The 18,159-nt window shown below is 36.1% G+C and overlaps 1 protein-coding gene across 1 annotated transcript in view; it reads right to left on the bottom strand.

Annotated features, from left to right (window-relative positions):
• The window catches only part of pde3b (phosphodiesterase 3B), a 50,615-nt gene extending 33,712 nt beyond the window's left edge, over positions 1 to 16,903 (bottom strand). Inside the window, exon 1 of the mRNA XM_086070625.1 lies at positions 15,854 to 16,903. Coding sequence (XP_085926751.1) covers positions 15,854 to 16,723 — 870 coding nt within the window. The 5' untranslated portion in view covers positions 16,724 to 16,903. The remainder of the gene's footprint in view (positions 1 to 15,853) is intronic.
• Between the last annotated feature and the right edge of the window lie 1,256 nt (positions 16,904 to 18,159).

The following is an 18,159-nucleotide window of genomic DNA, read 5'->3' as shown; positions in this document are numbered from 1 at the left end:
CTAAACCCTATATATGTCCACCATGCAAGTAATGTAATGCATCTCTGATACGCATGTATGCCAGGCCAGCTTCTGTGGTCAGCAGCTCAGCACCCATCGTCAAATTGCCATTAGGGCTTTTATAATATTATTTCTATGCTAGGTTTATTAGCTTGCCTACCGCATTATACACTGTGTTTTAACATTAAGCTGCTGTTTGTTGTGAAGTTTTCTGCCAACATATCATTAGTAACTCTCATTTTTGCTTGCAACTCAAGACAAAAAAAAAAGTCTGAGCTCGAATTAGGGCTGCTTGATTATGGAAAAAAATAATAATCACAATTATTTTGGTAATAATTGAAATCACGATTATTCACACGATTATTATTATTTTTTTCAAAACAAGGACATTACGTTATTTATTTATTCATTATTTAAAAATATTCTTATATATTAACACAATAATTATGCAAGCTTCTTTTGGACCAGACAGAATTTATATTAATATAATAATATATATTATTTATGTTGGGAAAATGTTTAAGTTGGCATGCAGCGTGTGCAGTATGGCTTGTGGGGTGCAGGCTAGTTTTGACAGGGGTGTGTGGTGAAATAAATTGTGTAGGTGTGCCTCAAAACAAATCAAAATTAATATTATTTTTACGGCTGCAGCTATCAAATATTTTGGTATTCGGATATCCTACTGAAAATTCTAGTGAATAATCGGGTATTTGGATAGAAATTAAAATATACCTGTATATACTTCATTGGTTTTATTTTCATTATAAATACAGAAGACAAAAAGATACATTTGCATTTATTAATGAACAGCCAAATGGTTTTCAATAGCGATTTTGTCGGCTAAATAAATAGCACATTTGAGTAAGCCTGGTTTGTTAATAAGTGATCAGTAGGAACGGCAAATTAGTCCATCAATCCATTTTCTGAACCGCTAATTCTCACGAGGGTCGCGGGCGCCCTGGAGCTTACCCCAGCTATATATGGGCTGTAGTATTTACGCCTTTGAAAAGTAATCAGATGGCTGGAGCACTTTTCCACAGCTAGCTAGCACGGCTAGCTTGCTGCTTGGTGCTGGTAGCTCGCTGTTTGCTAGCAGTCGCCGCTAAATGCTAGCAACAAGCGCCGTACAATACAATGTCAGCATAATTATGTCTTAGCGCTCTTAACTGGAGCTTGAACATGCCTTCAGGACTAAGTTGTGTTACTGACGTCTGTCGCAACAGTTTGGGGCATTTATATTGCCGTTGTTCACAAACTCTGAATAGACGAGCACGTTGTCAGCCCTTACACCGCGACGACATGCTTCCAGAAACAACTTCAAAATAAAAGCGCTACAAATGCATTGATCTACATATACTACTTGGTAAGGTAAGGTTTATTTTGAAATTGGGTTTCTGACAGCGTTAGCCCTGTGTACTGTCATGCATTACTGCCGTTCGCTTGACTGCGACCATCTCAGCGGGTATCCGAGGCAAAAATGACGAGGACTCGTTTCAGCCCTAGTATTAATAATCGTTTTTGTACGATTATGCCAATTTTGTAATCGTGGAGGGTAATAATTGAAATTGTAACTGAATTTCGATTAATTGCACAGCCCTAGCTCAAAAAAAAATAATCATGAGTTGGATCCCTCGTAAGTTGAGGTACCAGTATAGTTGGTTTAAGCGCTATACGACTCAGTCAGAGGGGAGGTTTATATTTGGTGGTGGGTGGCGACAAGACAGGTGAACAACAGCGAGCAGCTGGACAGATGTGGGGAGATAACTTTGCTAAGGCTTTCCTTCAGCACACACAAAATCTAATCAACAAAGTCTCTCTCACATTATGTGCATTGAAGCAATGTGTGCAGGTGTATGTGTAAGGGGGCATTTGAGGTTCTGTGTGTAGTTGTGCATTGGGGGAGGGGTGCCTGAGCCAAGGCAGTGACAGGCTAAATAAAAAGTGAAGAAAAGGGGGTGGGGACAAGCATTTTCATTAACATTTTTAAACTTAAACATTCAACTTATTTGTTTTACACGTTACAAGTTTGTAATGTTGCTGTTATGGGAAATGGCAATGCTGCTGGTTGAATTTGGGGTTTTCATAGCACTGACGAATAGCGCTTCACAGTTTTTGCCCTTTTCAGTGGGATCTGCCCTCAGCTGCTAAACACACACAAGCCCCCCTCTGTAGCTACGGCTGACGTCAACCGTCACTTAGCAACAGCCTTTTGGTGTAAAAGCAGCGGCGCTGACACCGTTTTCAAAAGAGGCACACAGAGAAAGACAGAAAAGAAAATTCTAAGTAAATGAGAAACAGAGCGAGAGGGGATGAAAAAAATAGTTTGTTTTGGGTAAAAATTGCCTTTGTAATGGTTAGAATGTAAGCCAAAGTGACAGGAATGATCAATTTAAATGGTACAAAAAGTGGAATGACAATGATCTGTCTTGTCTCTTCCTTGAAATGATCAGCAGAAATCCACATCATCTTATATCAGGTCATCTGGAGACTATTAACAGGCAGTAAATCGAATACAAAAACATTTACTACATTCTTCCATTCAAGCATGGACTCCCACTGTCACTTAAACATTCTCTTTCCTTTTTCCCTGTCACTGGGTTGAGCAAACATTGAGCACATGCAAGGTTCAACAACCTCTTTCTGAACCTAAAAGCAGGGCCACCTAACAGTTTCGATTGTAAGGAACATCTTTGTACCTTTACAAGTTTTAAAAAAAAATGTATCATTTAATGCCTGCTTGTGCAACTCTGTGAACACGTCGTCTTCACTTATGTGTCATTTTATTTTAAAATAGCGGGAACAGGCAAAAAAAAACTTGGATGTTGAGAGTGCTGCATTCCTCTCTCCAGACCAACAATTTGTGTCTCAACAAAGCATAAACTGAGCCAAGAATGAGCGTCATTAAAAAAATCAAGCAGATACAGTGGATGAGGTCAAAGGATTACATCGAGTACACGCTCTGTAGTGGTACTTCGAAGCTAAAACAGCTTGAAATAAAAAGCAATGTATACATTTGATTAATGATTACAAGTACATAAATGAAGTAACAACATTAACTCCTCTATGAATATGCAGCAAACGCTGTTCTGACAGCACCCCCCCAGACACCGGGGTCATAAGGGCCGGCCTCTGCTAGACCCATCATGAAGACTAAAGCGCTGCAAGCTAATTGCTGGTGATCATGACGCAAGCCGTTGCCAGAGCAACATGAGTTTTGGAGTACCGCTCCAACATTTCCTCATCTGTTTGCACTCACACCAGCAGGCTGACAATGCAGTCACTGCATCCTGTTTCACTCCGAACAACCCATCTCGCGACATTTAACCCTTTCAAATGGCACCCTTGCAGTCTCATCAAAGTGAGAAGAATTGGTGATGAAACTATCCACACACAGAATGCTCTCCTGGTTGCAACAGTACCCGTGTCACTGTCCATTAACAGTTGCTTAGCAATGAATTAGGACATCTTGGTCTTCATAGTGCAATTGTTACACAAGCACACTGCAGCTCACTTGGACTTCTCGTTCACTTTGACTGCATTCAAAAATAAGTCACTACATACAGTAAACTAGAGAGACCAAGACGTTTGGCAAGATTCTTTCTAAATATGTATAGTGGAAACTCGTTTTTCATGATTAATCTGTCCCATAAGTCTGACTGAAAGCGAACCGTACAAAACCTAAAGCAATAGTTCCCATCGAAATAATATAAATCCACCAATTAATCCACACAAGAGACAACCAAAGATATTAACAAAAAGCCATATTCATAGAGATTAACATGTAGGAAAAATATGTGAAATAAATGTAAATGAGTTTCACCAATCAAATAAACAAATGAACAATAAACATCACTTTCATAAGACATGACTACTCACTTTTACATCCAAATAAAAAGGTGCAATGCCCTATGTACTATAAAATGGGAAAGCAGACAACAGTTCAACTTGCATGCAATTTCGTGAGAATGTTTATTGCTGAGTGGACATCTGATAAGATCAATAAACACATTAAAAAAAGAGTCATCAGCACCGAAATAAGGTTACAAAATAAAGAGACCATTAGATAATACTCATAATACTGTACTTTGAAAATATATATATACATTTTACCCAGTAAAATCTACAGTCAAATCCATTATGGATTACACTATATTAGTCGGGCTCCAGTGCTACAAAATTGTGACTGAAAAATTGAATAACTAACAGAAAAAAATGTTCCATCACAGTCCCTCTTAAAAAAGTGGTGAGCATTTAAAAAAAAAACTACATTCTAAATGAAAAGACACCAAAACGCAAAGAGAAATAAGATTCTGTCATTTCATTGCATTAGTGTAAAGATGGAGCATTGCCTGGTCTGTCCTTCCTGCTGCAGGCGCAAACTATATTCTACAGGATGATTAATGAGACTTGGCTTTTTTTTTTGGCTTCTTTATAATCAACTGCTGGTACGTCACCCGGCCGTGACGTCAATGTTATATCATTCCACATGGCTTTACAGCGAGTGAACGTGACAGCCGAGAGCTGCTCTACATTTTTAGCGCTGTCCCATCTTCCGGCGTTTCCCCACCACAGTATAAGTACATACATATGTACATGTACATATGTATACTATGTATGTACATGTATACTATGTACGTACATATACATACATACATATACATACATGTACATACGTACATACATACACGTACATACATATACGTACATACATATACACGTACATACATATACACGTACATACATATACACGTACATACATATACACGTACATACATATACATACATATACATGTACATACATATACATATACATACATATACATACATATACATACATACATATACATGCATATACATACATATACATACATATACATGCATATACATACATATACATGCATATACATACATATACATACATATACATGTACATACATATACATACATATACATGTACATACATACATACATATACATGTACATACATACATACATATACATGTACATACATACATACATATACATGTACATACATACATACATATACATGTACATACATACATACATATACATACATATACATACATACATACATACATGTACATACATACATACATTCATATATACATGTACATACATATACACATATACACATACATACATATATACATATACACGTATATACATATACACATATACATGTACATACATATACACATATACATGTACATACATATATATATACATATACATGTACATACACATATACATGTACATACATATATATATACATGTACATACATATATATATACATATACATGTACATACATATATATATACATATACATGTACATACATATATATATACATATACATGTACATGCACATATATACATATACATGTACATACACATATACATGTACATACATATATATACACATATACAAGTACATACATATATATACACATATACATGTACATACATATATATACATGTACATACATATATACATATACATGTATATACATATATACATATACATGTATATACATATATACATATACATGTACATACATATATACATATACATGTACATACATATATACATATACATGTACATACATATATACATATACATGTACATACATATATACATGTACATACATGTACATACATATATACATGTACATACATATATACATGTACATACATATATACATGTACATACATATATACATGTACATACATGTACATACATATATACATGAACATACATGTACATACATATATACATGAACATACATGTACATACATATATACATGAACATACATGTACATACATATATACATGTACATACATATACATACATATATACATGTACATACATATATACATGTACATACATGTACATACATATATACATGTACATACATATATACATGTACATACATGTACATACATATATACATGTACATACATATATACATGTACATACATGTACATACATATATACATGTGCATACATGTACATACATATATACATGTGCATACATATATACATGTGCATACATATATACATGTGCATACATGTGCATACATATATACATGTGCATACATGTGCATACATATATACATGTGCATACATATATACATGTGCATACATGTGCATACATATATACATGTGCATACATGTGCATACATATATACATGTGCATACATGTGCATACATATATACATGTGCATACATGTGCATACATATATACATGTGCATACATGTGCATACATATGCATACATGTGCATACATATGCATACATATATACATGTGCATACATATATACATGTGCATACATGTGCATACATATATACATGTACATGCATACATATATACATGTACATACATATATACATATACATACATGTACATACATATATACATGTACATACATATATACATATATACATGTACATACATATATACATATATACATGTACATACATATATACATATATACATGTACATACATATATACATATATACATGTACATACATATATACATATATACATGTACATACATATATACATATATACATGTACATACATATATACATATATACATGTACATACATATATACATATATACATGTACATACATATATACATATATACATGTACATACATATATACATATATACATGTACATACATATATACATGTACATACATATATACATGTACATACATATATACATGTACATACATATATACATGTACATATATATACATGTACATACATATATACATATATACATACATACATATATACATATACACACGTACATACATATATACATATACACACGTACATACATATATACATATACACACGTACATACATATATACATATACACACGTACATACATATATACATATACACACGTACATACATATATACATATACACACGTATATACATATACACATTTACACACGTATATACATATACATGTACATATACATGTACATGTACATGTACATGTACATATACATACATACATACATACATACATATACGTACATACATACATATACATGTACATACATACATACATATACGTACATACATACATATACATGTACATACATACATACATATACATGTACATATACATGTACATACATACATATACATATACATGTACATACATACATATACATGTACATACATACATATACATACATACATATACATATACATGTACATACATACATATACATGTACATACATACATATACATACATACATATACATGTACATACATACATATACATGTACATATACATGTACATACATACATACATATACATGTACATATACATGTACATACATGTACATACATACATACATATACATGTACATATACATGTACATACATACATACATACATACATAACCATGTACATACATACATATACATGTACATACATACATACATACATATACATACATACATATACATGTACATACATACATACATATACATGTACATACATATACATGTACATACATATACATACATACATACATACATACATATACATACACATACACGTATATACACACACATATATATATATATATATATATATATATATAAATTAATCAAAACTGCAAAATGAAGAACTCAATAGTTTTTAGTGTGTGGAGGTTGTTTTCCCTCCTGAGATTAAAAGAATCATCTTTTTTGTTATGTACACAGAATTTGACCCCTGCATTATTTGACCCATCACAAAGAACATACACTGTTAGTGGCACACACTGGAGCAGGGGTCTGCATAAACACTCAGGGACCAGTTCGGGGTATCTGTGTCTTGCTCAAGGACACAGCAGCAGCGTGTCCTGCACATTATGGCAATGGCTAACAGCAATACAAATGAAAGAGGCTGTTTGATTTTCTAGATAAAACAAGGTGGGTAAACCCACATAATGAATATTGCTACTCTGGGAAACAATTACCTTGCATCAATAAACCCAGAATTATTATTAGCTATTTACAAATAAGGGCACCTCAAGCCATGCTGGGAATTCCAGCGTCATCTCCTACCAACTACGGTATTATTATTTTTTATAATGCATGCATTTGGTTTATCTAAGTGACACCAAAAAGAAGTAATGCCGCCACAACATTTTACATTTAAGTCTTCTGGTTGTATTTGTGGCGTTTGTGTTCAGCATCTCACCTGGTTTTGCGACATGATGCTGTTTTATGTTATTTAACAAACTTAATTTCAGACAATGGAGGATGAAAAGGGCAGAATAGCGGTGCCTGAAATTGAATTTGCCTTTTCATCGCAATAGACTGAGGCAGGGTCCCACGCAGGACAAGAGGCACTTCTACTGAAAAGAGGAGGTTACCTCTTTAATTTGCTTGCATTTCGGGTTCAACATGTCCGATGAGCCCGCGACCCTTGTGAGGACAACGGTTAAGAAAATGGATGGACGGATGTTTGATGAGGAAAAGAAAAATGTCATATGCCACAATGTCCCCTGAAGTTTCACTACACTGATTCAGACACCGCAAACCTCTTCTATCACGTAAAGAAAAAACACAAAATAAGCGCACATGGAGATCTTAAAAATGCGAGTCAAAAACGATAAAAGATTCCAGATTTCTGTAACTTGAAACAGAAGGTTGATGTTTTTTGTTTTTTTTCATACCTCTACAATGTTTGTGCAGTAATGTTGTGTATTGTTTGATACAGTAGTTGTCTACTGCTCCGGCTGCACTACAAGTCTACGGACTTCAGAAACATCAAACAGAATGTTTGTGTTTGTTTTGATACCACGGCTACTTTTGTGCAATAACCGTTGCTCTTATGCTCTGGCTGCACTCAGAAACTTGAAACAGTGCACTTGGAAAAATAATTTCAAATGCTTTTATTTCATTACTGAATATGTCTGAAACTATTTTTATGCCTTTTATTTAGATTGATGTTTACATTTGTGCATAAATATGTAGGCTACCGTGCCTGTTCTGTTTACATTTGATAATTTTGTATACCGGTAGCAGTATACTGGATGCATTTTTCATTTGATACAGGTCTGTTTAGTGTCACTTCAAAATAAAGTGAGAAAAACATTAGCAGTCAGAGTGTGTTGCATATTTTTTTAGAGAATAAATGCAAATATCTATAAATTATTGTGGTATATCGTTATCATGATACCAAAAGTTACTAAATTGAATTCCATGTTGCACCGTTTCAAAGGAATCATGTCTCTCCGCCTGGAATATAATGAAGGTACATACCTTTTGGATGTGTTATTACTAGATATTACTTTTAATGCATTCTATTGTAACACAATATATCTTAACTCTGCAAGAATAACGGCCATATTATTGACCTCTATTGACTCAAGACAAGCCATGGAGGGTTGCGTGTAAATTGTGTATGAGCCTGAGGATGAAGAGCTTGTGCGATATCATCAGTGGACCCTGTGTGACTCGTTTGAACTGTATACGTCTCTCATGAAGCATCTGTCAGTGTTAGGATAGAATGACTGTGGTGATGATCAAACATGCTGAGAGATCGCAGATACTGTAAGTCGATAAATTGACACAACTTATTCATTTCACACACACCGGTGGACATCCTGTCAAGTGTTCAGTTTCAGTAAAAAGACGTTGAAGCAAGTTCCACTTGCGGTTCTCTGGTAATCAACATGTTTTTTTCATCGTCCTCCTTTCCTTTTTATTCAGGAAAAAAGCACCTCTGTATTTAATTATAATATATCAAAGCAATTTCTTTTGTGAAGTGTAATTATTGTACGTTGAGACAACATACAACATGTTTTAATAATATTCTATGATATTAGTCATTTTTCAGAGGATAAAGAATATATGCTTGTGGGTATTGTATTATTTGTCTACATGTGTATATGTATTGTTTGTCTTCAAACATCCGTTGCTTCAGGGCTTATAACAGAGCAACATCGATGCTATTTGTTAGCCTGACAATGGCGTTTTGCATCGTGTGAACGTTAAGATAGCGGACTTTCCTAAGGCAAAGTTACGTGGTAGCATTAGATAGCTTGAAGTCTCTTTTTAGAATAATTATTCAATATCTTCCAAAGTGGTGCTTGTTGCAATGTGAATTGAGTTGAGATTGTTGACACCATCCAATGCTCATATTATTGTTTGTAAATCAAAGCAACGAGAGATCTATCTGCACTTGCATTAGTCAATTAAGTTAAAAAGAGTCGCGACCCACTCTCCTCCCAACACTTCACTACTCATTTGTTGACAACACTTATATTAAAATGTGGTCTGCATTTTAATCTCATCTACACCTGTGAAGTTTTGAGGTTGCCGTTTTGCAGGGTAGTGACGCTGTTTCTGTGACAAAATCTGCCCACAGACAGTTGAGCGCGTCATCCAAGCGGCTTCTGTGGTAGTTGTCTTCTCGCCCCATTAAGTGAACTCTCACATGCAGGCGCACGCACTTGAAAAGGTGAAAACAATGCAAGTCGCATATAGGACAGCTGGTGAAGACATGACACCTATGCATTGTCCAACAGTGTGTCTTCATGTACGATGCTCTCTAGCACTCCAGAATCGCACCTACAGTTGCCCACACTAAACAAACTACCTACAGGGTGTATTTATGTTTGTTTATGATTCAGAATCATTCACATAATTTGCATCAAATCATTGATTATTTCGCTCAACAGACACTGTTTGAATTAGTTTTTGGTAAGTTTAAAGCACAATTTAGACGACTCGCTCGTTGAGACTGTGTGATTTTAGGTGGAAATTTAATTTGAGATAATTGTAGGTTATATACGGAGATGGCATGAAAAAAACTGGCAGCAATAGGGACATTTATTTTCACCCCAGAAATGTTACGCCAATGCAAGTTTGCTGTTAGTTAAATACATAACTGTTGTCTTTTAATTAAGGAAGGGAAAATATTTTTTGGGTTGCCGCTTTCAACACTTTCTTTTATGAGAAAATAGTAGCACATAGAGTTGCTGATTTACTATTATTTGTATTCAAAATAAAACATTTAGCATATGTATGTGTGATGTTTTTGTTTACATTTATTTAAAGAATGTTGAGATAAGGCACAGGCAGGTGTCAAATTCAGACGGTATGATTAAACTTGGGCCAAAGTATCTCAGTTTCACTGTATTGCTGCATTGCACACTAACATATAGTAGTAGATTACTTTGAAATATTTGAGTAATCAAAACAACAACTTTTATTCCTACCGAACATGAACACAATAACACATTTTGTTCTTAAAAAACAAATAATTCCACTGTGTGTACAAAATACTTCAAAATTAAACTTTAATATATTATGCAGTCTGTAAGCAAACTTATATATTTTTTCCTGTAAAAAACACTTCAAAATGAAATTTAAAGTAGCTGAAGTTAGTGTAAAAATCCTCCAGAGTCACAATGGTGCAAGACTTACTGTGTAAAATAATAGCCGCGATACCAGCTGAATTAAATTTTTGCACAACAGTAAAAGCTGATTTCTTCTGAGCCTTTTTCACCCATTGAGCTTATACATGATATATATAATTTTTTCACGTGAACATTTCAAGTGATTCATACCTGATAACTGTGTTTACCTTAGAGAACACTTGAAACAAATCTAAATGTCCAAAATGCATGTAAACAACCACAATGGGGAGGATCAACACAGAAGTGCCCTAACGGTTTTAAGCTTGTATGGTGTAGTAGCCCCGTGCGGACTGACTCGTCCTCAAATAGGTTTACAAGTAGATCATTTTGACAGGCAACCGTTGGCAATTCATTTCCCTTTTTAAGGTCTCATGTACCATATTGTTTACATCATATTTACTGTCACTGATTGCTGTCTTTTGATATCAAGCTTGCATATATGGGGTAGATCAAATCTGCAGTTGAAAAACATATATATATTTTAAAAAAATGTTTGCATTAGTATTAACATGGGGTGGATTGACTTTGTTTTTATCGGACAGTTGGAAACAGTTTGAAACGTGTGTTACCAACACCTACAGGAGCATTCCACAAAATAGCACTTGAAACAGGTCAGGTCAACGAGTCACGTCTTAAAACTTAAAGACACATCATCTGAAATCAGAGTCTTTGATTTCGCTACAGGTTATGAATACAAAACATCCACATTCCTGTAATCTCACTGCATGCCGCTGTTCAGTAAAACTCAAAAGAGCATTCTGTATTAAAATTTGCAGCAGTGAGCAAACAAATAACGCTGCGAACATCAACAGCTACTGTATAAAATAAAACTGAATACTGCTCACAAACTGCTGAAACTCAATGTGCCTCCAACACAATGATGAATAAAACAACTACAGGTAACTTTAGTGACTATGGACGTTTTTTGCTTGCTTTTTTGTTTTTAAGTTTTGTTGTCATTTGGAATAAAGCGTGACTCAAAAAACAATGTGTGTGAGATAATGCCTTGGCCTCCAGTAAAGAACTGTGCTTTATGTGTGGACAAGGATTGCAATCATTGCACCAATAACGATACCAATATCAGTACAATACATCTTTATTCGTACTAGTAAAAAGGCTCTGACGCTACAATGCTGATACCATTTTAGCAGCCCTCCGCGAGCGTGCAAGGTGCAGATAGCGAACAGGTCTTCAAAAAGAGTGTATGTGTGCTTCCAGTTTAAGTTGACTGTAAAACGAACACTAAATAATGAAAATTGCACATTGTATGTTCAATAAAACACGTACCTTCATCTTATAAAAAATGTCAGCCATGTAGCAATATTTGAAGGTAAAAAAAAATTTGGTACAAAATTGGTACTGTATTTTAGTGAATCTTACGTAATGCTCAATAAAAGTTTTTTTTTTAAGAAAAATAAAACATGTTCACTATTGCAAGGCATTGTCAACTACATGCGCTTGGTATCAGCGAGCACTCAAATTTAAGTTCTCCATCTAAAAAAGATATAATGATAGGTTTCACTTCTTCCATCAGCAATGAGCATTTGCTGTATACAAATGTTATTCTACAACATCAAATACTAAATGTTAAACAGATTAAACAAATGTTAAAACTTGGACCAAGAACAAAATAAGATTACTAAAATAAAAGAAAAGATAGAAACACAATTATTTTTCTCATTCTAAAAAACTTTTTTTTTATGTGGCACTTGTTCTTTAAAAAGATCAATCACCGCGATGCTGGGATGATCATAGCACTTATTATTGCTTAAACCTACGTCCACATGAAATCTCTATCCACACAAGACAATGCATCCCTGGCTGTCAAGTGCTAGTCAGTAAATCAACTGGCTGTCATTCTGATGCCTCCATTGAGTGAGAAAAACTTTTGCATCAGACACCTTCATATGCCAAATATATAAAATATAAAAATATATAAAATATAAAAAAATCAGCAGTGGTCTTTCTGTCGTTACATAAACAAAAAATGGCTGACATGAGGGAATAATAAATAATACTCTGTCAAATAGAGAACAAAAAATTTGAAAAAATGGCATACAGCATTTACAGAATAAGATATAAAACATATAAATAGATATCTTCACATCGTGGTGGTATAAAAAACTATTTTCTGTACTATTGCATATGGTTAGCCTAACAACATAATTGCCATAGTCGTTTTACGTTACTGTCATCATAATGATATCAATTTAAAAAAACACCAATGTCTGTGTAGATTCTCAGACATCCAGATCTCGGTAATCAGCAAAGACTGAATTGAAGCAATTGTACTCTTCTTGGTTATTTGAATCTTGTTTTCTGAAAACTTTCTGGAAATTGTGCTATTAGGCTAACGATGTGTGTAAACTAAAAAATAAGCACAAGTTTGTGTGGACATGGCCTGAGCCAGTCCTCTCAGATACAGTAACTGTTTGCCACCTCCCATGCAGCTCACAGCCCGAGGCATATTTGCATGATATCTGGGGATTGTCATGATACGATATGGCGTACTAACCAGATTAAAAGCCTTAATTAATTGCTTTGTTTGTCATATCGGGTCAGCTGCTGCATTGCTTGGCATTCCTGCTCAATGACAGTCATTGGAAGTCATGAAATACAAATTGTTACTGTCTGTACTTAAGTAGAGTCTTAAAAGTATGTATATATGTTGTTTGTTTGTTTGTTTACTTTTGCTTTTTACTCCCTACAGACATCTACTTCTAAAGCCCATATCCCATTGAAGGATTTGCGAGTATTGGAAAAGGTAGCGAATGTCAGGGTTCATCAGGGTTCGTTCAAAGTTCTTGACGTAAGGACATTTTGAACATGTTCGTTTAGAGAACGCTTCACAAACGTTGTGACCTTGAACAAACGCTGGCGATAATTTAACATTCGCTAGCTTCGCAAATGTTCGCCCCTCAGTGGGATACGAGCCTTACTTGGTCAAAATAGGCTATGTACTCTTTCAACTAGGGATGCACGATAATGCTATTTTCAACCAATACCGATAAACCAATAATTTAGGAAGTGCCGATGTTGAAAACCAACAAGTAAGCCAATAATTGTTTGCACAATGAACTTGAATATAAAAATACTTTTGAGTCCTACTATAAGTCTAACATATACAAATACATTGAAACATAAAGCACATGAAGCTACATTTTATTGACATCTGTCCTTCAAAGACAACCAGTAACTTATTTCGAGTTTGCCAAAGCAAAACAGTCGTGTTTAAAAAATGCAACAAAAAAAAGGGGGAGTTGGGCACAACTTGAGCCACAAACACAACAGATGGACCAAAGTGGCGTGTCTATTATGATCGGCGGATTTCTTTATTATCTGGTTCATCTGTATGATGTCAAATTGGTTGATAATTGCCGATAATTATCGCCAGATTTCTTTAATACCTGGTTTATCTGTTTGACGTCAAATTGGTCGATAATTGTCGTGTAGTGTGAGTGAGTGGGTCATTCCTAAGCTTGAAGACAATTTAAGCATCAACATTTTTTAATCTTTGACTTTTCAACTTTTGTGATGCACTAAAGAAAAACTGGCAATAGAACATCATTTGATTGGACGCGCATCAACATGTCACTAATGAGATATTTTGTTTGTCACACAGTGATGTGCTGTGTTTAGTGCAACCCCGTCAAAGATACTCAATGATTTTTTTTTTTTAATATTGCCGAACAAAAATCCTTTGTAATTCAATAAAGAAAGTTTTTGTTGTTTTTTTATATTAAATCTTATTTGGGTCATTCAACTGTTATAAGTCTTTTTGGCAGTAGTTCCTACTTTCACTAGTCTTTCTTTTTACACAAGAACCTGTACTTCTACTTAAATACAGTACAGGTACTTTGGCTACCAGTACTTTTGTACTTCAAGTACCGACTCAGTAAGAAATGTACTTTTATTTTTTTTAACTAAATGAGTCAGTACTTTTACCAGCATTTTTTAAGTATTTTTATTTTTTTGAAAGAATGCAATTACTACAGTAATTAAGTACAGACCAGAGGGTAAGCGTTTTTGCAAGTTGATGAATGCAATTTCTGTAGTTTTGTACTTAAGTACACTTCAGAATCTGTACTTATTGACTTTTACTTAACAAAACAAGTTGAATCTGTACCTGTATCTTTTTTTTTTTTTTTTTTTTACATAATACCTTAAAATGAACTTAACAGAATACAGTGCAGTACAGAATATCAATATTTTTGTCACCTATGCTTAATGTATTGCTGTGCTTTTATCACGACTTTGTATGTTTCCTAGCAGCAAGTGTCCATGCCACGCTGTGTTTTCCTCCCCTAGTGAACATGTGGGCCTTGTTGTTGTTGGGCCCGCGACGTCAACAAACGTGGAAGTGCGCGAAAGTGCACGTACCTGCTCTCGGGATATGCATGGTAAAGACGGTCTCCGGGGCATTTTACAGCTGCCATAATAACTGCTTGAAGTTTCCCCCAGCGACACACAACTGGAGCGTCTCCTGGCTCTGATGACGGGCACCTTGTCCTCCGTGGCGGAGCCTCCACTCGGAGCGTCCCTGGGCGGGTAACATCGGTCGAAGCCGAGCCCCAGCAAGGATCCGCACAGCCCGGCGACGCAGGCGAGCAGCGGCCTGAGGAGCGGCGGCAGCCCGCCTAGGCTGGTGAAGGAGAGCAGCCACACCACGGTGGCGAAGAGCAGGACGAGCACGCTGTGTTTGAGCTTGAGCGTGGGGACGAGCGTAAGGAGCCCCACGCATCCCAATACGAACAACAACCTGCCCACCATTTGCATCTGGTGCTGCTCCTCTCCCCATTGCAAGAAGCGAAGCACTACGAAGTCCCCGAGGTAGCACGACGCCGGCAGCGACAGGAGCCACCAGTGGCTGCCCTCCTCCTTCTTCTTCCTCCGCCTCAGGTAGAAGGTCAGAAAGAAGAAGGCACATCCGATGCTGAACAGGGGACTAGCGGACTGCGAGAAGCCCGTCACCAAAGTCCGCAAATCCCATCGCGAGTCGCTCGGCGAGCTCCGGGAGAGGAGCACGGAAAGCGTCAAAACGACAACGGCGCCGACATAGACGGCGGAAACTCTGAAGACCTTGGAGCCGAGGAGGTCTTCGCCCAACAAAAAGCCTCTGTGGTGGTCCTCTTTGAGGGGGGTGACGCAGCTCTTCACGTAGCCGTTCCTGAAGCCGTCCGAGCTGCTGCCTCCGTCGTGGTGGTGCCTCGCTTTAGCGTGTGCAGCCTCTCTTTGCTCCCGCGCGGCCATGGCTCGACGACGGCGACACGTCGTCCGTCCCCCCCGCGCCAAAGCCCCACTCGACGGTCTATTCTCGTCGCGCTAACGCTGGACTACATGACGGCGAAGTCGCTCCATGGTCGGTCCCAGTAACATGCTCCAGCAGTGGCACTGAAGAATGAAGGTGAGATGTTGTTTTTACAGCGAACGGCTTCGCTGGCGTCGCCTACAGGCCACAACTGGCATTGCATGGACTCGTGGTCGCTCCGACTTGATGGTGGTGACGGGCTGTAAACGCCAGGGGCGTATCTTGTTATCTGGGGGCCAGAAGGCAAAAACACACCACATCCAGATGTAACTAGAGGTATTTATTCAAGTACTGCTCTTAAGTTCAAGTTTTTAAAACAAAAGTGAATGTTTAATTAGGTCACTGTCCTGCTTTTCAAATCAATAGCAAGTAACTGACAGCTTAAACTGATTAGTTACACGAGGGTCATTCCAATGAATCAGTGCTACATCACCTATGCGACTGAAATGTATGACACAATTAACTGGAAAATGTGTTGTGTTTTTTTTAATGATACCAGCTTCAATTTCTGCTGCCAGTTCAGTGTGTCTAAATAGTACTTCCTTACTGTGTTTGAAATATTATATATTTTTTAAACATTTTAATCACTGTTCATCAATTATTCCAGACAGATCTCAAAAGTTGAGTGTTTGTGGCACACACAATTTACACACACTGTAATAAAGCAAGTAAAACAAATTGTGCTGTTTTCTTTTGTTTGCTTCAGTATTGGTAGTTAGGTCGTTTGCAGTTTTATAAGTAAATTATTTAATAAAATGTTTTTTTTTTAAATTGTACAATTTATTCTGTTGATAAATAGTTAGTATTCTACGTGAAGTTACATCATGCTCCACTGAGGGGCTGTGCAAATCACAAAAACTTTCCAAACACTGTTGGTCAGTACAGTACAGTAGGCCTACTGTGATTGCTATTGAATAACAACAATTACAATTAGTTTAATACAATTTAAAACTTTGTCTTTTGCAATTATCCTTTTGGTCAAACATGATTTTGTTTCCTTCAACCGATTGTGGAGATGCGATACATGACAAGTTGAGGAGACGAAGGCAAATCAAATACTGACTGACCTGTGTAGTGACAAGAGCGGCAAGGAGTAGACATTCATTTTTAGAGAGAGGTGGGAGTATGAGGTTTTTTGTATCCACAGGAAAAGAGAGATCAAAGTGTTGAAGGGGAGTCGGTGCTTCATTTGTGTACAGAATAAAAGAGACATGAAAGTGTTGAAAGAGAGTCGGTGCTTCATTTGTGTACAGAATAAAAGAGACAATTTGTTATTTTACATAAAATATTTATCTTTTTCTAGAACAATCCAAGACGATTTAGATTGTTGTTCAACTGTTGTTGTTTGATATCGCTGACATTGTTTTCTACGACGTAA

Source organism: Leptonotus elevatus, chromosome 3, assembly GCF_054856555.1.
Source record: "Leptonotus elevatus isolate MCC_2025b chromosome 3, RoL_Lele_1.0, whole genome shotgun sequence".
Lineage (NCBI taxonomy): Eukaryota > Metazoa > Chordata > Actinopteri > Syngnathiformes > Syngnathidae > Leptonotus > Leptonotus elevatus.
The sequence above is the reverse complement of the archived record's forward strand: the minus strand, read 5'-3'. Positions and strand labels throughout refer to the sequence as shown.